Source organism: Pleuronectes platessa, chromosome 1, assembly GCF_947347685.1.
Source record: "Pleuronectes platessa chromosome 1, fPlePla1.1, whole genome shotgun sequence".
In the NCBI taxonomy this organism is placed as follows: domain Eukaryota; kingdom Metazoa; phylum Chordata; class Actinopteri; order Pleuronectiformes; family Pleuronectidae; genus Pleuronectes; species Pleuronectes platessa.
Window position 1 is genome coordinate 6,739,861 of NC_070626.1, and position 26,073 is coordinate 6,765,933.

Here is a 26,073-nt window from a genome sequence, read left to right on the forward strand (position 1 = left end):
AGCTATGAGAATAAACTTTGGAGCTATGCAGTAACTCCTTAATACACAACGGGAAACCCACCAAAACTCCAACATCAAACTCCACCTGCTTTTATACGAAACATAAAAAAACACCCCAGTAGGCTGCTACTACTCTGCTACTACTCTGCTCCCTTTGTTGTGTAATTCATGTGTGCTAAGTTTTAATAATGTACTTCATCCATCAACACCTGGGAAGGGTACTCTGTTGTTTCCTAGGCAAGAGGCCATTATTGTAGATGGAATGAAACTGAGTTCATTTCCATGACAAACAGTGTCTCTGAACAGTGGTGGTGTCTGGGGTTTAATCCATATCTGAGCAGCAGCTCTGAGCTTCACACAGATGAAGGTTGGACATACGTGCACAGTGGCCCTGACGGTTCACTCTCTTTGCTTTGCAGTGTGGATTGCTATGTCCCATTCTGCTCCTGCGCTCTGTATTCAGTTCAGTTTTTTTTGTATCTGGGGTGTTAAGATGGAGCTAGAACAAGTAGCAGCATAGATCCACAGCGGTGAAATTTTCTTCATATTGGTTGCATGGAGAAAGATCAAAAGAGAAAATAAAGATTAGGGGAAACATAGAGAAAGACAGAGATGGACGAGAGCATGACAGCCATTAGGAAACGTAACAGAAACAGAGAAAGAGTTGAACATTTGCCTCTAACAGGTAAAAATGTATTTTTTAAACTCTGCAAGACATATCAGAATTCATCAGCGAAGGCCCTTATAATTATTTTGTTCACATGTTTTGGCATTTAAAGCTTGGTTTGAGAGATTCCAGCTTCTACAGTGTGGGTGGGCTGATTGTTTGGGATGTGTTGGTCAAGTGTTTGCATACAAAAATGACCCATAACAGAAACAAACAGAATGTACAACTGCATTCTGTTTTGGTTCCAAATGCACCATCGCTGATTGTGGCCAAAGAGCTCCACTTTGATTTCAGTTGTCCACAGCTTGTGTCTCCAGATCGACTCCTAGCCGTTGCTTTTTACACTCTTATGATGTGCACTACTTTTTTCTGATCTTCCAGAACTTCTATTCTTCTTCTTCACATATCAAGGTCTGGAATTTTCATAATCTGATGATTCATTATGTCATCTCTTCACCTGCCATAAAGCACCTAACAGGTCAATTAAGGCTTAATTGAGATCTGAGTGTTTTACGACTGCCAGGGTGCCACAGCTGTTGTAAAGGTCACAGTCACGGTATAATTGTTGTTTCTTCTATTATATAATTCATAAAACAGACAGCAACAGTGTGATAACTTAATGTCTCACAAGGGTACAAAAATACCCCAGTAGGGAATCATTGATGACAGAACAAACTGGGTATTTGTAAAATTGTGAATGATTTTCTTTCCAAGCTGTCAAAACCTTCAACTGGGATTAAGTTAGTATAAAATCACATCAGCTTACAAGTGTTAGGTGATGCAGAGTGATTTTCACTGGAGGGAGATGGGATGAATACATGCAGCGCCGCAATGCCATTATGAATCCAGCCTCCAAACTAGTGTTCAGTGTGAGCAATGCCAGACTCCCCTCAGGTAGGCTGCATTTTTCGTCGAGTATATCTGAAGTTTCATCACAATACACTTTGTCAGTACTGGATGTTCAGGCAGCATGATGGCCTGCTGTGAGCCCGGCCTCTAATGGCAGCAGGCAGCGCTCTGCGGGCAGCCCATCAACAAAAGCCTATCACATCTAGTATGATGTTTTCAGCCACATGTGGTCCAAGCAAATAAATGTTCAAATGTTCAAATGGGTAGTTTTACTTTGACTATATTAATATATATAAGAGGAAAAACTAATATTGCTGGCGTGGTGCTTTGTTGCCAGTGATGAGGCACTATGTTTCCATTTTAAACGGAACCACACAACTTGTTAATGAGGTTATTAAAGAGCCGACAACTTGTTACTGAGATTAAGGCAAACCGTGAAGGCGAACTGATTGTGCTCCATTTCACCAGTGGACAGGGTGTATCGGTGGGGAGGAGTTGATGACTTCGGCCCACCCACTGGAGCGTCAAGGTGAATGTTTCAGACCGTAAATGGTTTGCTGCTGTCACATACGCTGTAGTGCACGGCGCCAATGGATGGGGGGGACACAGAGGGAAGGGGAGATGAAGGCTTGGTGCTCATGCGAGCCCATTAACCCTTTGAACCCGGTAGATTCCACTCTCATCTTCTCAGAGTTGGACAGTGCCTCACATCACATCTGAAAGTACAGACATATATTGCCATAATAAGTACACTGTCCGACTGTGTCACATTCTCTGTTGTAAACCACAGATGACCAATCCAAAATTTAAAGGAAAGGACTGGGGTCAAACTGAAACGAACTCTGTCCACACAAAGCATTGTGGCGTTTTCCAACTTTAAATCCCCATCCATACTAAAGCACCTGTCCCGTGACCACTTACATACACTAGGCATGCGTGTGCCATCATCATCATTGTAAAGTGAACTTCACTGCACAACAGCTGTTAGCAAAGACAACAGGGTCACCAAAACCCATGATCGACTATCCATGTTGCGTACTACACTGGTAGCCGAGGGTAATGCCAGTTGTTTTCTTATGGAAGGGGGTCCCGTGATAGTATGATGAACAATCTGCCAAAGTAACGTCGTAAACGAAAAGACCAAATCAGGAAGCATCAGTGCGTGTCTATTACATCGTTTCCAAACATCTACATTTCTGACTGTCCCGACTTAAACTCAGCTTTCGGAGTTTTCAAACTAAAACCGGGTCGCGCGGCAGTGATTCCAAACCTCTCTTGTTGTAGCGGCTCTGAAGTCAATGCTTTTTTCGATTCAAAACATAGTAGTATGGTTGAAGCCAAATCCACTTATTGTCGTCTGTCCATCTGTGGTAGCAGTGCAATCGGGAACTGCTTGTAGCAAAACATAAAGAAATAGAAGCTCAAAGTGCAGCTAGAGCATGAATTTGTGTATAGGGCCGATGAAAGAACACCTGAACTTTAACTGCAAAGTTTAGCACAGCGAGGATGTGTTGGGGGGGGCAGTGGGATAAATACTATGTTCAAGCGCTGTGGTCAACGGCAATCCGTAAGATAGAGAAGTTTTCTAGCTCAGTAGGCGAATTTCATTCAAAAGAGTTCACACTATCTAGAGAGAGCTACCACTAAGGTCTACCAGAGGGTCGGTGGTTCTATCCCCGACTCCTCCAGTGTCCTTGGGAAAGAAACTTAACTTCAAATTACTCCTTACTTGTGAGTGTTAATGGTGTGTGATATAGAAAGCACTTCGCATATAAGCACTTTAAGAATATATGTCTGAATGTGAATGTATTTTCAAAATACAGACCATCACCATGTGTTGTACATGTATTCACTTCCTCTCATACATCCATGAGCTACGGTTAATTTTGCAACATAAAATGTTTGTTTACTTTTCCCAAAGGCAGAGACCTTACGTTTCAAAGAGAACCTGTACTATGCCCCCAGCCAGGCGAAATTAAATCTTGTTATTTATTTATTTGACTGGCGCTAAGCTGAGCACTTTTCATGGTCAAATGGCCCCAATTCGCTACTCCTACTATCCTCTGCTGCTTCTACCTCTTTGTTCTGCTAATAGCTTTTTACAACCTCTCCCTGATTTTTATTCTTCCTTTTTTTTTTATTATCGATTGTTATTCGTGTGATTGTCTCTCTCACACTATCTGAGCCAGACAACTTGCATACATGTGGCGTTGGCTAAGATGTCTGAACTTGGCAGAAAAAATATGTGAGGACAGGAAAAGAAAAAAGGGGAGAAACAGGAAAGTAGGTGGAGGTAGCTACACTATTTTAGTTTACTATTTTACGCTTTAAGGAAGACTGTGTGTTTGTGTGTTTGTGTGCCTGTGTGTGTGCCTGTGTGTGTGCCTGTGTGTGCGTGTGTGTGTGTGTGTGTGTGTGTGTGTGTGTGTGTGTGTGTGTGTGTGTGTGTGTGTGTGTGTGTGTGTGTGTGTGTGTGTGTGTGTGTGTGTGTGTGTGTGTGTGTGTGTGTGCGCGCGCCTGTGCGTGTTTGTGTGCGTGTGTGTGTGTGTGTATAGCAGCTGTCTTGTTGCCTCTGCATCATTGACATCGAGTGTTTGGTCTGCAGGCAGGAAAGGCACATGGGCGTGCTGAGCTTTCACATGCAGTTAAGGCGTGATGTCTACACTCCCTCTTTCTTCCTCTGTGTATGTGTATTATTTACATCCCATTTTGTGTTCCCCTCAAAAATATGTGCTATGTATGAGCATGGATCTATCTTTACATATCACAATCTCAGTCTATGTATAAGACATATGCGTGTGTGCGTGTGCATATGTGTGTTCCTGGATGCTGTTATTTGCAAGCTTGTTTGTGTGTTTATGTATGCGTGTATTATTCATACTGAATGTTGTGCTACCACTTAAAGTCCCTGCATGAATTCATTCCACAGCTGGGGGAGAATGAAATGCTGCACAATATTAAACACATGAATAGACTCCACTATTGTCCTGTGTGCTTCCACATATAGACTTACATAAGGTTACCTCAGGGTTATTTGAGCTCTGGGATTCAGAATTGAAAAGAAAAATGTGCGTAGGAGCTGACAAGGTTGTACCCACCTTATACAATAATGTCCAGATACCACTTTAAGTAGCTAATGCATCATGTACATCCTTTGCACCTAGATATCTACTGCACCCAATTTTGTACAATCGGATGATACGACACGAGACATAACTTGAGTATCAGCTGCATAAAAATATGATTACATCTGCAGTCTTAATGTGTTTCGCCCTGAATACAAATTAGCAGCTTAATCCACTTGATAGTTTACAACATCACAATGTAACCGTTTTTTTTATTGTCACATAATTTCAATCTCGTTCCCACATAAACCCCGCTATGACACCCGGAAATGCCCTGCAGAAGAAGTAGTGACTCCCGACGTGTTGCAGCTGACGTAGCAACACTGCCCAGGCAGGACGTCTTAAGAATGTGCACAACACAGCATCAATTTTATATGGCAAGTCTAAATTTAATTACGATTACACAGCACATACTCCCCATATTGCACGTGGGAAAGTGGTCTCATACTTGTGGAGCCCCCCCCCGTCGGTGCAGGCGAGATGTATTAAATTTGCATCATGTGTACATCTTAGCAGGACGGAAACACTGGCTTTACCTCAAACAAGCAGCACTTTGAGGGTGGGAAGTGGAGATTTAGTTGGTGAATGGGGCATTTATGCAATGAACTTCAAGCATGTTAAATATAATATGAAGCTCGAACATAAAGCTACTCAACTTAGATATGTGGATATTTTTTGCAAAATCAACTTAAATGCTTTACTACAGTGCTGCTGGCACTACTGTGTCCAAATATTAGTCACAAATAGATTTTATTTGTAGCTTGACTTTGTGGATAAGTGCAGCTTTCCATATATTAAGCAACCAATGAGCAGTGGTCAACTGTGCTGGGGCTTTATCTGCACAAGAGACAGCTCGCTGCCGGCGCTGTGAGGGTGAGTCAGATCAAACGCACCCTTGGGAGTGTGGCGTGACATCCCACTGACAAACATGCAATAATACGCAGCAGGCGTAGCAACTTGGGGGGGTTAGACAAGTCACGAATAGCTATAAAAAGTGAATTAGCTGGTTATGTTCCTTATGCCACACACTTGCTTTTAATGTTACCCTGCTAATTCACTAAGCTGTTCTGGCATGGCAGCAGTGTCACACACTCTCTTTATCTTTTCCTCCATCTGCCTCATTCTGTTTTTTTGGTGTATATTCAACAGGCCACGTACTCTCACAAACATGCACCCAAATGCTTGCAAGAGCAATTCTTGTGTGAATTACAAACAAAGCGACGCACCACTCAACTGTGACCTTGTAAAACTCTTGAGGAACCTTTGGCTTTGGCGATTTCCCTCATATCTATACATTCATATCTGGCACCATGTGAAAACAAGGTTAATGGAAAAGTTGCTATGTGGTCCACTCTGCTGGAGCCGTCACTCATCAATCAGAGATAAGGCGTGGGTCAAGAGAGGCCCCCGATTGGATAGAACTGCTTGGGGAACGAGTGTACGTCCTTGGAGGAGAGGTGGAAAAGAGGAACGAAGGGGTGGGGGCAGGACAAGGAGGGGGGTTAAGAGGGTCAGAGAGAAGAGAGGGAATGAAGCTGAAACATACAGGGAAAGGGAGGGAGGCAGAAAAAGAGAGATGACCTAATTTCATTCTGTATATTTAAAATGATTGTTTGTCGGAAACCTGGCTTTCTTCAGAGGAACCTGGGCACCACAAATACATTGCTCTATTTAAAAAATGTTTTATCTTAGCACAAGTATCTAATGTAGAATCAACATCCCAGTGTGGCTCACCACCAATGAGTCCGACCATAAACTAAATTAGTCACACATTTGATTTTTTTACCCGTGTTTCTTGCTGTCGTGAAGTGGTAATGTCACATACTTCTATCAATTAATCAAGATTCTCAAGTCGACTTTATGGACTGTGTTGGTCAAAAATGTGTTAGTTAGGGTTACAGAACAAATTTGTGAAGCACAGAATAACTATGCACATACAGTTGCGATCAGAAATATTCAACCCCCTCACCTCAATAGACATTATAGTGATGTGGATGACAGATAATGACAATAAATTACAAAAAAACCTCATCAAACAACAAAGGATATTTATTGATGTGTATTTTGGTTATTTTGACAGCAGAGTTTGACTTAACTTTAAAGTTCAAATGAAAAATGTAACTCTTTCAACACATGTGCATGTTCAGTATTATTCAACCCCCCAGCTTCAGTACTTTGTGGCGCATCCTCTAGCTTTTATAACTTATAAAAAATGTTTTCGGTAAGTGCGGACAAGCTTCTTACACCTCTCGATTGGAATTTTTGCCCATTTTACAAGTGCAAAAGCCTCTAGGTCAGTGATGTTTGATGGCTTCCATGCTGCAACTGCCTTTTTTAAATCCCACCAAAGATTTTCAATCAAATTTGAATCTGGTAACTGTTAATGCCACTCCAGGATGTTCCAGGATCTTTTTCTCAACCAAGCTTTGGTGGACTTGGAGGTTTTGCTTTGGATCATTGTCTTGCTGAAAAATCCAATGATCAGCAAGGTTTAATTTGTCAACAGAAGGCATCACATTCCTCTTTAAAATGGCCTGGTATTTCTGTGAATCCATGATGCCATGTACACAATAAAGATTGCTAGTTCCTGCCGCAGAAAAACAGCCCAACATCCTCTTTGACCAACCTCAATGCTGGACTGTGGGGATGGTATTCTTCTGGTCCTAAGCCTGTCCTTTCACACGCCAGACATACCGCTGGTCCATACGTCCAAACAGTTCCAGTTTGGGTTCATCAGTCACCCAAAACTCAGTAGTCTTATCCAAATTCCTCCTGGCATATTCTAGTCGACTTTTGATGTTCCTTGTGGTCAAGAGCTGAGTGTGTCTTGAAGCCGGCCATGAAGTCCTTTTTTATTCAGTGCACGTCTTATAGTTGCCACTGACGCACTTGTACCAGCCTTCATCAGGTCATCCTGTAGGTGTCTTGCAGTCACACAGGGGTTTATCTGAGTTGTTCTGACTAAGTTGCTGAGGGTCCTTGATGAAATGTTGGGCTTTCTTCCACGGCCAGGCAGGTTTGAAGCTGCTCCATCAGTTTTAAACTTCCTTATAATCTTCCCAATTGTGTCTCTTGGAATATAATTTTTGGGGGAAATCTTCTTCTACCCAAGGCCTTTCAGGTGTGATGAAATAATCTCCTCTCTCAGCTTTTGTGGAAGCTCCTTTGTCTTTCCCATGATTGCAACTCACCTTGAATACCTTCATGGGTAGTGTTTATATATGCATCACAGCTGAAGCAAATGAAGGATCAATATAGAGTTCCCAAAGGCTTAATAATGTTTCAACTCCACTTTAGGACAAAAAAACTGTTAGACAGCTTTAAAAACAACAATATTATATAGGGGTTGAATAATTGTGACATGGCTATCTTAACAAAATAAAAATAAATAAAATAAAGAAGTCATCCGAAGCTCTCAAGTCGACTTTATGGACTCAAAGAGCAAGATTCTGTCAACTTTAATTGATAAATCCTTAAAATCTTTGGGGGGTTGAATATTTCTGATTGCAACTGTATAGCACCTGAAGAATGTCCCCAATGAAATTATGCACTGAACTATTGAAACTGTTTTACAAGTTACCGCTTTTAATGTTCTGACTGAATGTGAATATCAGGATTAAAGTCGGAGACTGTGGCCCTACAAACAAAGTTTGGGGAAAAACTGCCCTCTCACTCGACCTCAATTTACTTGCATAGTTTTGCCAAACTTCTATGTGCCTCTGAGGCATTTACTCATGTCTGACTGTGAAAAAGTGTAAAAACAGTAAAGTTCCTTATCTCTTAGGCTAAATCGAATGCATTTAGGCTGCTGTACGTGATCCGCCTTTTATAGCTGATCCAGTAACTTATGTAATATTTATTTTCCCTACCATTCACTGAGCCTCCCCTCAAAATGTTTTGAGTCCCCCCATGGGGAGACCAAGCACCCACATTGAAAACCTCTGATATATATATTATATATCATCCCTATGAGGGTTTTTTCTGAAAAATAAGAGGTAAATAAGGGACTGCAAGATTAAATGAAATACATTCAGTAATAACAATCCACAAAGACCAGAACAGCGATAAAGAAACTAAATACACTAAGAATCAAGACACAGTTTCAGAAAACTATACACGATACAGGTTTGTTGCTAAATCAACCAGGATCTATAATGAGAGTGGTGAAGTGATCACCAGGTGAATTCCAGGATTTTGCTAATTTCACAGGAAAATCTGTTTGAGCTAAAGATGTTTGCAGAATGAAACTTCACAGTTGCCACTTCAAGCTGCTCTGGATGTTCGGCTGCACCTCTGCTGTCTCAGGAAGTGTTTTCAGGAAGGCTGAGGAGTCACTTTTACATTTAAACACAAACTCTGAAAACCTTAAAGCTTCTATTTAATGGTGCTTCCTTATTTGCTTTTAACCCAGGCCTTGATCAACGCCTTGATTGTAAAAAGGGCTGTGATTATAGTGAATAGTTGTTGTAGGGCCAGATAGGAAAACAATAGGATTCAGGATATGTATCCTATTATTTTAAAGCCAAAATGATTAAATAAATGTATAACTGAAGTTTCCATTAGTGGCTCCCTTTAGCCTGTTTACAGCTGTGAAATTCTCCAATGGACTTTTTGATCAGACACCCTGGTTCAAGATCGGCATATGTGGCAAAGCTTTCAGATAATATACCGATTATTATTGCAGTCGATTTCATGTGAACAGGTGCTTTAAATATCTAGGTGATGTGGGCAGTTATTTGTTGGAGTGCAGGTGGAGAGGAGAGGTGACCTTGCTTCACCCTGCTGTGAACAATACTTTTCAGTCAATTTGCTGCAGGACATGAATGTTTTTAATTGAGTTTCTCCTCACTGTTGTTTTTCCTGTGACGGTAAATGGACAAGACAATGTAGCATGGCAATCGCTTGTCATGGTGGAAGACATAGCGGTTCTGTGGTCAGCTCGTATTGTACAGACACCTGCTAAGATCAATGAAATATGAATATGAGTCTAGATTCAAAAGGCAGAACACATGTTAAAAGTAAATCATTTTGAATATCTTCGGACTGTCCCTGGATGGAGGGCAAAGAGACACCTTGAGCAGCATGGAACTGATGGATGCATTCACCCATGCACACGTCTACACACACACACACACACACACAGAGTTGTCTTTCCATGACTTCCGAATACATTTTATTGTCTTTAATAGATTTTTCTGGAGACTTACTCTTACTTTTGTTAGGACTTACTACTTGCTTAACCCTCACATTTACCTGAACCTTAACCTTAACCTTAACCTTAAGATTAACCTTAAACCAAAACCAACCTTATCCTTAACCTAAACCTAAACCTAAACCTTGACCTAAAACCAACGTTAACCTTAACCTTAACCTTATCCTTAACCTTAGCCTAACCTTAATCTAAACCTAATCCTAACGTTAACACATGTCTTCACCTTAAAATGGAATAATTTACATTATGATCACGGGAGAGGCAGTGGTCGAGTGGCAGAAACTTGGACTATGGGCAGAGAAGGTCTCTGGTTCGTCTCCAGTTCAACTCCACGGAGAGACAACAAAAGACGAACCTGGATTGATCTGTCCAAAAATCCAAGAGTCTCCCTACCCTCTCTAGTGCCCCTGAGCAAGGCACCTTACTCCCCCAACATCTGCTCCCCGAGCGCCGTACGCGGCTGCTCACTGCTCTGTGTGTCCTGCACCAGATGGGTAAAAAGCAGAGATTAAATTTCCCTACCTGCATGAGTGTGCCTTTGCATGTCTGTGCATGTGTTTGGGATGAATAAATGGATCTTAATCGTAATCTTAACTTACTTTATATCCCCACACAGAGGACAAGTTCACACATTGTGAGTGTAAACAAATTATATCTGAGTGAAGACACACTTATTAACTAGCCCATTACCCTAACCTTATCAATCCAACCCAAATGTCTAACCCTAACTCTAATTCTAACCCTAACCCACAAACAGCCCTTTAAAAAAGAAAGGGCTGGTCAAAATGTCCTCACTTTGCAATAATGTATTTACTCTGTAGGGTCTATGCTTAAAATGGTCCTCACAACGGTGTAAGTACAGGACCACACACACACCCAGATTGAGTGTGTTCTAAACCCTGCTGTTTGCCAAATGACCTGGTGGCGGGCAGGAAATGTCGAGCCCAGTGGTCTGTGACAGTAAGAGCCCCAGAGAGATGGCAACTGACCTTAAGCTGCAGGGAAACGGATATCACTCATCAGACATAGTGGCACCCTTTGCATGCATTAACACTTGACACACCACCTGTGCTCAAAAGCATCCACAAAGCGCCCTAGTACCATCACATGTACAGTCTATTTTTATATATATTTACTAAGTGCGTGTGTGGCGTTTTTTCTTTTACAACACACCCCTGTAGTAACACCTCCACGGCTTCTTCTGTGTTCCAGCCTGTACTCTGTGCCAGAGGGGAACCATTAGTGGTGTCTGATAGTTTTGGCCCCGCTTGTTTCTTCATCTCCCTGTCAGTGTTATTGGCCAGCTCCGGTGTACAGTGTCTTCCTGTTCCTGAAGTATCGCACAGGAACAAAAGGGAGGCAGGCTGCCAGGATACACAGCCTCAGGGAGGATGGTAAAAAAAGAAAAAGACCCGAGCAGAGATCAAATATTTGAACCTGCTGTGCTCAATTCTTACGAACCCTCGTCTGAACAAGAGGCTGTCACTTTCCTCGCACATTTAGGTACATCAACGCTTCCCGCTGCTATACTCAGAGGGTTTGGTGGATATGTAGTTTGCGTTTGGAGCCAGTTGTGTTGAGAGGAGGAAACTTGGCCTCTGTTAGCTGCTGGTTGGTGGGTACTGATGACAGTGTACAAGCACCCGCTTCATCGTGAGGGACTTGTTCTCCCAAGTGCAACCACCAGCTCTGCTTACACCCTCAGTATTGTTGTGGAAAACCTTTAACAACCAAAAGTTCAAGGTAGATGAAATGGCACTGCATTGTTAGGCTGGTCTGCTGGTTTTTAAGAAAGTTATTAAAAGATTTTCCTCTTTCATTTTGACTTTTTTAATCACCAAGTCCTGAGTCTTTTTCCACCTGGCAGTAATTCCAATGACAATGTGGCACTAGACTTTATCGTGAAAAGGTCGGCATATGAGACTAGACTGAATATGTGTTACACCCAGAATGAGTTATACCTCCTTTCGTCTGTCAAGATCTTATTATCCTAGTAACTTGATTGTTTATATGTGTTGGCATTAAGAGCATTAATACACCCAACATACTTTTTCTTCTCGCTCTAAAGTGTCCTATTTTTTTGTGGTCATTTAAATATTTACTGCCTACTTCAGTTCCCTTGTCACCTATACGCCTAAAGTCCACTGGACACTGCTGCGTTGTGTTATGATATACAAGTTCACAGATGTCCTATCCTCTTTAAGATACCTTGATACAACTAATTCATAAACAATAGCTGTTGTTGTAGTCATTACACAGGAAGTAATATAAGACCAACCAGGGGGGTTTGATAAAGGAAACTGCTTCTCATTTCCCATTTATATCAAACGGTCATCGTTACCAATGACGGTTTTGAGATGCATTCATTATTGTTTTGTCATATACAGTATTTCAGGTGGGTTGTGTCCAATTTTAGGATCAAACTATCGATATTGTCATTCAGGTTGGATAAGTTATTGGTTCGTACATGTGATGCACTAATGTCTGCTTTGTAAATGAGTAGAGTTGTGTCTGACCCAAATCTCTTTTCTGTTCAAACACAGCCGTAAACTATAGTTAACATATATCACTAGCTTGAACTTATTCATCACTCCTTTCCTCATGTCTCCAACATTATATAACACTCTTTTTTTATAGCTCAACCTTTCTTATCATTTGTGAGTTATGTATTTATGTTATCCCAAGTACTTCCAGCGAGAAATCTCTGAGTTTAATGCATTTTTGCAAGCTCTGCACAGTGAGGAATGAAAAGGGAGAAAAAGATCCTATCAAACTGTTTTGGGCATCCTTACCTGTTGGCCTAAAGCGTTAACTGAGGACACTGAGCCAATCAGGGGTTGTGCTGATTTCCTCAATATTTTAGGGAACTAGAACTATTGAATTTGTATTTAATATATGTCAGTCTGTATAAGCATACAAAGAGATGGCGACCATATATTGCTGATGTGGCCTTGGTACTTGAGGCTTGCTGACTGACATGTCCCTCTTCTATATATTCTCCGTGGTTGGACATCTGATTTCACACTGGATCATGTCTCTTAGTACAAATGGAAGTGTTGGGACCAATTTGTAACTGCTCCTCTGGCAGAAAGGATATAACAGTGCAGTCTGTTTAGTCTCCCCAAAAAAATGTCCACAGCGTTTGTGACTGTGTGTGAATGGGAATGAAAAAAAGAGAGCACACATTGGAGCCATAAAGACCATCTGTCCCCAACGTTTGTAATAATGTGTGTCGTACATCTTTCTGTGCAAACAGCTGAGTGTGTATGAGTGTAGCTCATCATAGGGACTGAGGACATATTTGTTACAGGGTCATTGCCAGAGCTCACACACACACACACACACACACACACACACACACACACATACACACTGACAGATTATAGAGTAATTGTGGGTCTGTCCTTTTGCCGGCTTGTGTTTGTGACTTTGAAATGACTTGTGAAGTAAAGTTAGAGCATTATCCAGAATTACATTCACACAATCACACACAAGGAACAACATAATAACATCACCTGTCACTGCTAGGCCTTCAATTTTCATATGTTGCTTCAAATGTTCAAATCCATTTATATTTCACTGCGGTATGGAAATCATAATGTGTAATGTCAACCCCCCCCCCCCCCAACACCACCTTCTTCCACTCACACACATACTGAGTGTGTACGCTCTCTCTCCTCCCTGGGAAGCTGAGTCCAGGGAACAATGTATCGCTCTCTCAGTCAGGGCGCCTTCACAATTACACCCGCCAGTGGCATGCAATCCAATTCTTCACTTGCTTCCCCTCTGCTGAGATGATTCCAGCCTCCATCTGTTTCCCTCTTTCTCTACGACCATCTCTCCATCCCTTTTTCTTCCTCCTCCTCTTCAGACTGAAAGCGTTTCCCTAAATCAAACTCCGACCTCATCACCTCAGCACCTTCCCCTGACTGTGTTCAATTTAAAATGGTGACAGATTCTCGTCATGGTCTCGTCTTTATTACCACAAGATGACCTTTTGAAAAGATCTAACTTTAAACGCGTACACAAGGCATTTTCCTCTCCCGAATCACGGTTGAAAAGGACTAAGCTTTCTCTCATGTTTTTTTAACCCCTCCCAATGCATCTCTCCTAAACCCAACATCAAAATATGAATCTCTGAGCTGCACAGAGACCAACTTCCCGAGGACGATACCGAGCCCAGAGTCATTCGTCTGTGCAGTGGCATGAAAAGAAGGGATTATTCTAATAGTTTTACTTTGGTAGGGGACGTGGTGGATAAATTCCCTCACTTGCTTTTTAACTTCATGAAAGTCTTTGAATGTTTTATTCCTTTGTGATGTGATGCTCGCTTGAGGCTGCCTTCCTCGTGCTGCGCTTTGCCAGCCACCACACTCTGAGGGATCTGACCTTGAAATCACATCGTAGCGTCTCACTGAGTTCAGGAGTAGTTTTTCTTTTGTTGCATTCAAAAAGTTTTTTTTTTTTAATTATTAAATACTGAACTAAAAAATAATCCATAAAGGAATGTCAGCCCATCAATTAGTCAATCAGTTAAAAAGTCACTGTGTACTTTTGTTAACATTTGTCCGTAGGGAAGAATATGTGTGTCTGTGTGTGTCAGTTTGTATCACTTTGTGTCAGTGTCTGTCTGGGTGTGCACATGTGAGTGTGTTATCTCTAAAGTAGACGTTCACAGCAGCATTTAACACTGTCTCCGTAAACACTCCCAGCTGCTACTTGCTGCCTCAGGACATGAACACACACTGCTCTCACCTGCTCCTCCTTATCTTTTCAGTGCTCTTCATCCTAACACACAGTATAAATCATTTTTATTGTATACTCTACTTTCAGACATGCACAGCAGACAGTTAAAGTGCTGTTAAATTGCTGCACTTACGGAAACCATCTTTAAAGATTATCGTAATTAAGAAAAAGAGAAAAGCGCAAAGTTTCGGTTCAGATGTTTTGATGTTTTGGCAGGTCGATGATTTTCAGACCTATAGACAGGTCTGAGAGACAGTGAGACTGAGGAGAATGGAGACAGGTAATGACAGAGAGAGATATTATGAAAAAGTAAGTGAGAGGAAAGGAAGGTAAGCAGAGAAGTAAAAGAAAGAAAGGAAAAGGGAGAAACAGTAACAAAGAAAGAAATTTAAAGATTGAGATGGAGGAACATTAGGACAAATACATCGGAGGAAATTAAGAAAATACTGCAGGATGGAAAGAGACCGAGATTGAAGACAGGAAAGACGAAGGACAGAAGGTAGAATGTTTGGATAAAATGGAGAAGGAAAAAATGAAGGGTTGAAGCTCCAGCAGAAAGATTCAAAGAAAGAACATTGGAAATATTAGAAAGCAGAAAAGGCAAAGAAAAGGAGGGGTTATATGCAGAAAAGGAAGTAATGAAGGATATAATGAATACTGGGGAAAAGAACAGGTGGTTGGATGAATGGACAAAGAAGGAAAGAAGTAACAATTCAAAAGAGGGTTGGTGGAAAGGAGATGAGGAATGGGAAGAAAGAAAGAATAATAAGAAATATTAATAGAAAATATAGCGAAACATACAAATAAAAGAGAGGGTAGGAGGGCAAAATAATGGGACTGAGAGCAGAGAGATTGAAGGACCAAAAGAAAAAGAAGGGAAAGAAGAAAACAAAGATTTGATGGAGCAATAGAGAAATCAAGTAAGAAAAGACTAAAACAAGGGAGGATATATAGAAAACAGTAGGAAGTACGGAGAGAAAGAGGGTTTTCAGACAATTTTCTCATCTTGTTTCACAACTGACTGCTTTTAATTTTTGGAGAAAAAAGTCAAATGAAGCGAAGCTGAAATTAATTTCTGTTCTGCAGGGACTCACAGCAGAATTCTGCGGCAAATGGCTTTTCACTGTATCAAAATTTAGTGTAGTCATATCTCTGAGGACCTGACACAGCTACCAGGCCTGTTGTAACATCCGGCCAGTCCAACTAGGGCTGCACGATATGGGCAAAATATGATATCCCGATATTTTTTGGCTGAATGGCGATATACGATATATATCTCGATATTTTCTATAGAGTGGGTTAGATGGTTTTTTTTAAGTCAAAAGCCACATGTGAGACGTTGCAAGCACTTTTAATAAAACACAGATCAGTATGACTGCAACATATATCAACATGTGATTTTGTATAGTCATTTTCACCAGAATGGAACATGGAACTCTGGCTGGCACATGTGCCAAGTGCAAGAAAGGTAAATTGAATGAACACATGAACACATGAACAGAACAGTTTTTATGCTTCTTAACAAAATAAATAAAATCTTTAAATCTCTTTGACAAATTATGTGGTGCCAACATCTAACATTGTGTGAAATAACAAATATATTAAATAGTTTTAATTAAATGAAAAGGGTTAAGATTTTTCTTCTCCTACAGCTGTGCAAAGAACAAGAATGTAAACAGAACAAAATTACCAACAGAACAGGCCAAAAAAACGTTTCTCATTTGCAGTGCTCTTATATTTTACAGGTTTTGTGCAAGGAAAACTAGTCTATCAACCGCCTCAGGCTTCAGGGATGCCCTGTGACAGTTGACAATGTTGCCGCTGCAACTGAAAACCCTTTCAGAAGGGGAACTGGTTGCTGGTGCGCAAAGGTACTTTTTTGCCAGGAGGCTCAGTGCTGGAAAAATATCGGCATGCATCTTCCACCATTGGAGAGGATCTGTGTCGTGGTCGATGATAGCTGACTGTAAGTAGCTTGTAAGCTCACTTTCAATCGCCTCCCTCTGTGTCAGCCTGGTGTTGGTGGCTGTGCTCTGCTTGAAGAAGCTGGCCAGTGACTTCTTCTTTGTGGATGGTGGTGGCATTCCTGGTTCCTCTGGCACAGGGCCAGCCGGGTCCGGCTTACCGCCGCCCAAATCAGCCTGCAAGGCCTCCACCTCCAACACAGCTCTGTGTTTCAGTGCCTCAACTCTTTCACCTGGGATGTATTGGACCCTGAAACGTGGATCCGCAAGTGATGCCATATCCAAAAGGTCACTTGTGTCTGGGTCAGCATACTTGGCATTAAGGTAATCCAAGATTCTGGTCTTGATCGACCTACACAGCTCACTATCATCCTCTTCCCGTATTAGGAGACTTGAGTTGAAGAGGTGTAGCACAGGCCTGACGTAGGAGAGGGTGACATACTCTTCACCGGAGAGAGCGTCTGTGAAGTCATGAAGGGGCTTCAGGACTTTCTGGACTGCCTGCAGGACCTCTACGTCCTGCCAGTTAAGGACAAGATGTCTCGACTTCTTGTCAGCAAACAGGACTTTGGAGAGGGCTGCCTCTTGCTCCAGGACCCTGCTGATCATCTGCTGTCTCGATCCCCAACGTGTGGCTGACTCTGTGATGAGCTGGTGAGTCGGTAGACCCAGCTGAATCTGCACCTCAGCCAATTCTCTCCTCCGTTTCCAGCTATAGGAAAAGCTGCTGACCATTTTCTTGCACAGCGCAATGCACCTTGTGATGCGGTGATCATCCATGCCATGTCCTGAAATAAAATTGTTAAATATTTTAAATCATTTACTTTTTCATTTAACCTTTTAATTTAAACAATGTCTTAGAAACCTGTTAAGTAGAGTACGCCGTGTTATTTTATTTTGTTTTTGTATTCACTTTTTCAATTGTGTGTTCATGTTCTTTAATAGAAAACATTTAAAATAAAAGTATTTAAAAAATGTAATTCTTCTTTGATTTTTATTATCTAAAAAAGGAAGATCACCTGTGTTTAAGAGGGAGGTGTGTGATTTAGATTTTATGTCAAATTCAAACACCATTTAACTGTGTGAAAAAGTTGTTATGGCAAACAACCGTTTTAAAGCATGCACACATTTTCTCTTCCCTGTAACTATTTCTTTGCCATTGTACTCACCAATGGCCAAATGAAGTCGGTGACCAAAGCATTGCATCCTCAGCCATTTTAGCAGTTGGGCCGCTTTAACAACGTTGCTCCCGTTGTCGGTGGTTATGGCCACCAGCCGCTTTTCCTCCAGCTTCCAGTTTGAGAGCGCATCCTGCAGGGCTTCAGCGATGTGCTCTCCGGTGTGATCTTGAGGAAAGTAGCTGGTTTGGAGGCACGCCGACTCCATTCTCCAGTCCTCGATAAAATGAACTGTCAATGACATATACGGCTCGCAGGTCCTACTGGACCACATGTCGGTAGTGACCGCAAAATATTTTACTGTTGCGAGCCGGGCTGTCAGCTTTTGCCTGAGAGTGGTGTACATCTCTGGCAGCACTTCTTCAGAGAAATAGTTTCGATTTGGCAAATTGTACCTTGGGTCCATTGTTCGGAGCAACTTTTTGAAACCATCCTGGGCGACCGTTGCGACCGGGACCATGTCTTTTGCAATGTGGTAGGCTACCGCTTTAGTGATCTCACGCCACTTTGCGGTTTTCTTGTCATATGGCTCACCACGAGTGAAGGATTCTTGCAATAGCCATTGTTTTGGGGCAGCCGCAGAAGATGCTTTCGCGGTCGGTGATGCAGCAGCAGCAGCACAGCCACGGAGTTTCACACATTCCTCGTATTGCACTTTGTGCCGCTGCTGCAAATGGTGGAAAAGATTGGTCGTGCTTCCACTTTTGGACGCAACTGTTTTGTTGCATTCCCTACAGATGACCTGCAGCTGCTGCTCATCTTTTTTTTTTAAACCAAACCATTTCCATATGATGGAGCCGTTGTTTCTCCTTTTAGAAACAATTTCGTCTCGCTCCGCCGTCTCGTTTTTTTTATTGGGATCCTCCATGCTTGATTTGTTGTGAGGGGGTGGTGGGGGCGGGAAAGACGCGTCTTTGCAATCGGCACGTTCGGAACGACAGAGTGGGAGGGGTCGCGGTTGCGCTCACAGTCTCCCAAGGCAAACGCAGACGCTTGAGGCGAAACTGACCATTTTAACGCATATATCGATATAAACGATATTGTCAAATCTTGTATCCCCGTGGAAATTATATCGATATATCGTACATAGCCGATATATCCTGCAGCCCTAAGTCCAACCCAGCACTTCTCTTTCTTTTCTTTCATTTTACACCTTCTTCTCTAGGTGGATACTTTGAATTGTTAAGCCACAGGTCAAAGGACACATGAATCTTTCCATGTTGTCATTAACATCTTTTTTTTCCGATGCATCATGTTGTAATATTAATTACTGAGTAGTGATCGAGCCTGTTGAATCCAAGCAAACCCCTTTGATGGGTTTTACAATAACAGTAAGAGCTGTTTCTTTTCTTAATCTGTTTATTATTGTGCAGAAAGGAAGCGTCGGTTTATTCAAATTAGTTTTTGGGTGCAGGTATCTGCTATTTCTTTTTGTTGACGTACCTGTTTCGTAAATTTTTCACTCCTTTCCTTGTGTTTGTTTTTCCAGCCACAGACACACACTCACATGACCGCTTCTTTGATGGAGAAGTTCAGGTGCATTGAGAAAAACAGATGGCATCAACCCAGCGCCTACCGACAATTGTAAAATGTTGGCTATTTAATCTAAATTAAAAACCTGAATTAAAAATGTTATCAGCAGACAGTGACTTCCTGAGATATGAGAAGTCACTCTGGCCTCCCAAGTTTATCTTTTTTTTACCCTTGAGTACCTCAAGGAAACCAAAAATGTATATTTCCCAATATGTTAAACGATTCCTTTAATTGTCGAACAGGTCCATGTCATAGGTATCAGTATGAGGTCAATCTATAGGTAGGAAGTTCTAAAAGCTAGCCATAGATTGAGCTTTACTGAGGGTAATGACATTATAGTAGTCAGGTACATGCATTGAAACAAGTTTCCTAAGGCTTCGGCAGAACGTTATGTTTAAATCATTCTTTCATCTTTTTTTATGATGAAAGATGAAATAACATAACTTTATCATATAAAAATAACTATTTGTCAGCCTGGCTCAGACCAGTTCCTCAGCATAGGGCTGTGACTCTGGGACTGCTGAGCTGGTGTTTTCTATGTGACGAAAAATGCCCTAAATGCCTTTGGCACAGACTTCTGTAATTGTTATTCCTATCTGTAAGTTAAGTGCTATAGTTTAACATTTCACTTTGATTAAATATCTTTATACTTCAAGTCATTGGATTAAGAGCAAGTTTTTGGTAAAATGGTTTAAATGTGGATTTTGTCGAACCAGACCAAATTCTGCAGGATGCTCTATTTAGGAACAGAGAGGACGAGAAAACCTTTTGTCATTCCATCTTGCTAAGTTCCTGTTGTTTTCATTTCCATATTTAAAGCTCTTTGCCAAACTTCAGTGTGTGTAACTATATTGTCCAGCCACGCTGCTTTCGCCACCTTCCAACTCCTAAAATCAAAAGCTTCACGAAACTGTTCTGCTTGTTTTCAAGCACTCCTCCTACAAGGGGTATTTCATTAATGGTGTAGCTTTATTTTCCCTAAGGAACACTAAACATTGATATTATGTGTTGTGTTATTTATATTTGCAAGAATAGTTCAGTATCAGAAGAAGACCTAAAATTGGCAGCTTAAATATATATTGTGACGCAAGGAGTACACGTAAATAGTCCATGAAGTCTTTACAAAGTCATAGACATTCTAAACTTTAAGTATTCAATTTGTTAAATTTTGTTGTTTATATGCATAGGCATTCATAATACATTGACCTATGCTCAGTGAAATTTGTTAAAAACAAGACTATTATCTCAATGTGGCAAACCTGTTATCAAAGGTATTTACAAGTCTATGAGGTGGTTGCGCTTTTCAGTTAAATCAAACTGATTTGTTTTCCGTAGAAGTGAGATTCCTTTGAAATCTGGTCTGCAACCTGCCTCTAGCCCCACACTGCAGTAGTGGGAGCATCAACACATCCAGTTGCTTTGCAATGTTTCAATTCTTCCTCTCCTGGTAATCCTCAAAACATCCATATCCATGTTCTATGCCGCGCAGAAATTCTTCCTCTTTCCGACTTTAATGCCATCGTTTTGGCCAAGGCCCAGGATGCTTACTCATGCCACAAGAACATGTGCAAGCATGACAGAGGAAGCAAAGTAATCCAATGATGTTCAAAGTCGTGCAGTGTTAACGTGGCAGATATCATAAGTCTGAAAAGTTGAGTGCATTCTAAGAGTTGCCTCCTATTGAAGTGATGCAGTTAACGTTTGACCCCCCTCAACCTCCCTAAGCCTGCCTGGTCTTCTTCGACTGCACCTAGCGATTTGCAGTAGAAATTGAATTACCTGTGTTCAATTGCGACTCATTTGTTCAACCGACCTTTTTTTACTTTTCATTAATTAATCTGAAATCTAATCCAGCCAGTGGTACAAAGGTCTTTTAATTGTTAGATTTGTCCTGAGCTGTGGTGTGACCACCATCGGGGACATCCAGGGTCCAGTATGATTGGTTAAATACCTTTTTGCAGTGTGTTGCAGAGTCCCTGTGGAGAAATGGCATATCTTTTCCACTTCCCTTTGAGACTTGACACCATTTCGGTCACACTGCATTGATGTTTTTTCGGGTTCTTCTGAAAAGGTTGTTTAAAGAAACATTTGAGGCCTCATTTCATTTTCCTCCCTGCGGTTTTCTCAGTTGTCTGGCGACATAGTCCGACAGTGGTGCACGGAGAAGAGAAGAAGGGAAGGAGGGGGAGAGAGAGAGAGAGAACGCGAGCAAGCGTACACTTCTCTCGTGTCTCCATTATGCATTTCCATATCTTGTCCTTTGCCAAATGAGTCCTTTGTCTGCTCAGAGACCAGCGCTAATGAGAGTTGCATTGCAGTATTTTAGGAGCAATTGCTCTGCTCTTCATCAGGAGTGATTCGTGCTCAGCTGGTTCTTTTCTTCTGCTCAGCCAACCCCACTCTCTCTGTTGTCTTTTTACTCTCTGATTGATCAAAATGAGCTTGTTGGTTACAACTAGCTAAGATTGACCAAACAAAATGGCTCCCAGCTCTCTCTCTCTCTCTCTCTCTCTCTCTCTCTCTCTCTCTCTCTCTCTCTCTCTCTCTCTCTCTCTCTCTCTTTCCCACTCTTTTGATGGTTAAGATCTGCTGTAAGGGTTAGAATTAGGTTAGGGTAAGGGTTAGGGAATCCATCACCCCAATGAGTGTCCTCACTAAGATAGAAGTAGAAGATTGTGTGTGCTTATAAGGACCACTTTTTAATTTTCTGAAAAACCATCAATGGGCTATGTAAGGGTTAAACACTTATAATAAGGTTTTAAGTCAATGAGTGTCATCTCTTGTGAAGGTTTGTATGTGCATGTGCATGAACACACACACACCTCAATGTGCATGCTTACTTCTCTGTTGTTCATTCTCTTACAGTTCTGTCACTGGCTGAATCTAAGCATTTGTGCTCTTTTGGTTTTTATGTGTAAGACTGTTTTGTGTGTATGCATGTATCAGTGTGTGTGTGTGTGCGCGAGTGCACGAATACCCACGATGAGAAAAAGATGAAAAGCCGCTGCTCCTGTGAGTCAGAAGCTGCAGCCTGCTTTCTAAACGGCTCTGAATACACTGTTACTCAGTGCAATGAAGATGATCATATTTCTTTGCAATTTACTAACAACACACATGCACACACACACACACACATACACACACACACACACACACACACACACACACACACACACACACACACACACACACACACACACACACACACACACACACACACATCAATAGAGCTTCTACAATAACAGAGAAGATGAAAGGCAGTGACGGACATACAGTACAGAGACATTTAAATGTGCACAGATATAACAATACATACAATCTTGTATTGAGAAAAAGCAAGAAAAGGAAAAATAAATATTTGTTAATAACGCAGAACCACTCATGAATAAAAGTTAAAGGCAAAGAGTTGTAAATGTGCATTTTAGCAGAGCGTAGTAGAAAGAAATACTGACACAGTCTCCCGAATCCGACTTGTAAAGACAGGACAAATTGATAGAGGCACACACTCATATTTCATATTTACAGCATATAAATATAAAAGGGGAACAAACAAAGAAAGAGTCATAGAAAACAGACAAATAAAGCATCTTCCATCACTAAAGACAACACAGGTTGTGTAAAGATATTCTCCTTATTCTCCCGTCAAATTCCAAAAGCACATTGATGCAGTCTCGGCTTTGCAAAGCGAAAGCTTCAAAATTCAAGTTCTCTTTCAACATTTTTGCCTCAATTTGCATGTGATTTATTCTGTGTTCAGGTGCTCCGCTAAAAGACAAACAACTGCAATGTCTTGTCTGTGTTTTCCTTGATTGTCCACAAGCCTAAAAGGTCTGTGAATTATGGAGATAAAACCACTGTAATGATGGTTTTCTCTCTATCTTTATTTTCTCTTTGTTCTGTCTCTTTTATGTTGTCTCTCACCCTGCATTGCAGGCACCATGAGTGACGTGATGCTCCACTCTGGCCATTTGTTACTGTCAGTGTTATGATGTGTTACCTTGATTTTTTTCCTATAGGAAAGCAGTGGAAAAACAGGCTTTTGAAGTTTCCGTTGTCACTGATGTTACCTGTATTACATTCACAAAGCCTCAAAAGCACTTTCCATACTGTATACATTAACGGCCATTGTGTCTGTGTAACGCCGGGTTCACACCGGACGCGGAAGCGACGCCGAAGCGTGGCGTAAGCGCAGCGCCAAGCCTCTGGCTCCCATCCACTCCCATGTTAAACCTTTGTGCCGGTCACACCGGACGCTGAAGTATTCGTATTCTCCACATAGGCTTGAGTGGAGAATACGTAATTTACCCTCGACACCCGACATTTAACGGAGCAAACAGCGTAGAAGTTCTTCAACAAGGATCACATTAAATGAATCATTGAAGTGGAGAAGTAACTTGAGTTGTTGATTCTTAGCATATGTTGTATAAAGACAACACCAAAAAAGACACATGTTGGGACGCTGTTGCAGTTAATGTTGGAGCAACAAGTAAGTATATGCTTGAAAAAAATGATTAAATGCCGTTTTTACTGCAGGCTGATAGCAGCAGAAGTATGTGATATTATTAGTAATGCGCGTCACTTCCACGTCGCTTCCGCGTCCGGTGTGAACCCGGCGTAATACTAATAAATTGTGAAATGGATCAATGTACTCCAGAGATGTGGGGGGTAAATCAAAGCTATAATGTAATCTATAAATGTATTAACTGTATTATAAACTAGAGCTGAAGGTTTTAAATACAAAGTTGTCATAAGCAGAAGCTCCACAGACCTTTTTAAACGAAATTTTTTTAGATGCCCTGTGAAAAGGACAAGACGTATCCCTGAACTATTGAATATTTGTGGTTTACCACTTCAATGTTTTATCCAATCAGATATTACAGAGGTGAAGAATTTGAATCTGATGGATTGTCTGCCAATAAGACAGGACTTCATCTGACATGATGTGGGACCCCTGGATAGTGTGTGAAAACAGTTTTGTCTGATCGTTAGGGTTATAGTCACTTCAGTATATTTAAAATCAGGAGGATATGAAAAAGAGAAAATAGTCAACTCACTTGCAACAAGTAAATGCATTTCTCCTGAGTAAAAGGCTCAAAAGTATTGTGAAACATTCCATTTATTTTAGATTGGAACTCATGTTCTGGTATCAATCAATCAATCAAATCAATCAGTGTTTATTGTCACATGCACCAAATAACTTAGCGTCATCAGAGCAGTGAAATTCTCTCAGTAGATGGGCAATACAAGATAACAATATAACATATAACATAGTATCATATGACATATAACATGGTACAACAAACGAAAATCTGAGGTATGCAAAGAATATTATTATTCTACTTTAATGTAGTTTCAGTTCGTCTCACTATGTGGGCACAAAGTGGACAAAGCATCAGTCTAACAGCCTCATACTTCTCTCAGTTTCTGCTCGTCTCTCTCACTTCCCACATCCTTCCATCCCAACCCACAGCTCGCAGAACACTCATGAACTTGTGTTGGTTATTCAGAATGTGTGGAGCCAATCACAGCTCCATGACATTGGGCGAGAGGCAAGGTGAACCTTGGACAGATCACTAGGGCACTTAGTGATCATTCATGCTCACATTCACACTTATATAGTCAATTTAGACACATGAATTAAAGCTATGGGAGGTGACCGGCCTACGCTGAGCAATCCCACACAGACATGTGGCGAACATGTAAACCCAAGACAGAAAGTTCATTGTGCCTTCATTTAAAGTAAAATGTATGTAACTAACAACATAACCTGTAGCAGGGACGTGGTTCACATGTTGAATTCTCTTTTCTGTCTTTTTTCACAGGGCCCCATAGTGAATGATGTTGTGATTCACGTGGCCCTTATTGCTGAGAGCCAGAGGTAATATGTGTATGTGTTCATGCATACCATGAAGCATGGCTATTTTCCACATATCTCTCCTTCAGATCTGACTGTGTTGTTATTGTGGTGAGCTCTTAAAGCTGGAGCTCAGCTTGACCTCTACCGTCATCTGTCACTTATCCCATTGTGAGTTTGTTTGTGTAGGCGTGCTAGGATACATGTCCAAGAGAGTGGGTGTATGAGTGTTAAACAGGGCCAAAGGAATGTGAAGGCTGTTAACTTGTAGCTTTAATTATTGCTTCTGCCAAAACCCCATTATGACTCCTACAGCCTCTTCTCACAGCTGTGTACCGCTACATACGGTAATAATCTGTGGATCAGCTAAATGATATTCATAATATTGTGAATATTTCTCTATTCATAATAGATAGCTGATTTACATGATATATATATATATTTACAGGAACACAAGACAGGTCTTAACTCATTCAACTTTAAGGTTGTACTAGCAAGTATGGCTTTTACTATAAATAATGAAGCTTTATTTTTAGCTGCCGGAGGCCAGTGTGAGTGTTATTGTCCAGCTACAGCTACTTGTTCAAATAGTCAGTTTGATATAGTATTTCTTTTCTCTCTGTGCATGTACAGATTGCAGGTGTTTCTGAACACCTATGGCATTCAGACTCAGACGCCCCAGCAGGTGGAGCCGATCCAGATCTGGCCTCAGAAAGAACTGGTCAAGGTAATGAATTTACACCGCGCTACTGTTGCTACACAAAGCACTATGTTATTGAATTGCACATATTCAAATTACAGTGATACGGTTCATGATTTCTCTGTGTCCTTGACTTCAGGAACAAGTAAACCTCATCCAGTTTTTTACATTTCTATTGGGCAGCTGAAGATGACGGGTGTTAAGGATCAGAAAGTCATATTGAGACCAAAAATCCTGCCCAAACA

General features: G+C 41.2%; 1 protein-coding gene across 3 annotated transcripts in view; it reads left to right on the top strand.

The window, feature by feature from the left end:
• Positions 1-26,073, top strand: part of phkb (phosphorylase kinase, beta) — a 109,723-nt gene that overhangs the window by 52,357 nt on the left and 31,293 nt on the right. For all 3 annotated transcript variants that reach the window (XM_053433465.1, XM_053433382.1, XM_053433542.1), the window contains 2 exons: positions 25,097-25,152; positions 25,762-25,855. In XM_053433465.1, the coding sequence (XP_053289440.1) occupies positions 25,097-25,152; positions 25,762-25,855 (150 nt within the window). The remainder of the gene's footprint in view (positions 1-25,096; positions 25,153-25,761; positions 25,856-26,073) is intronic.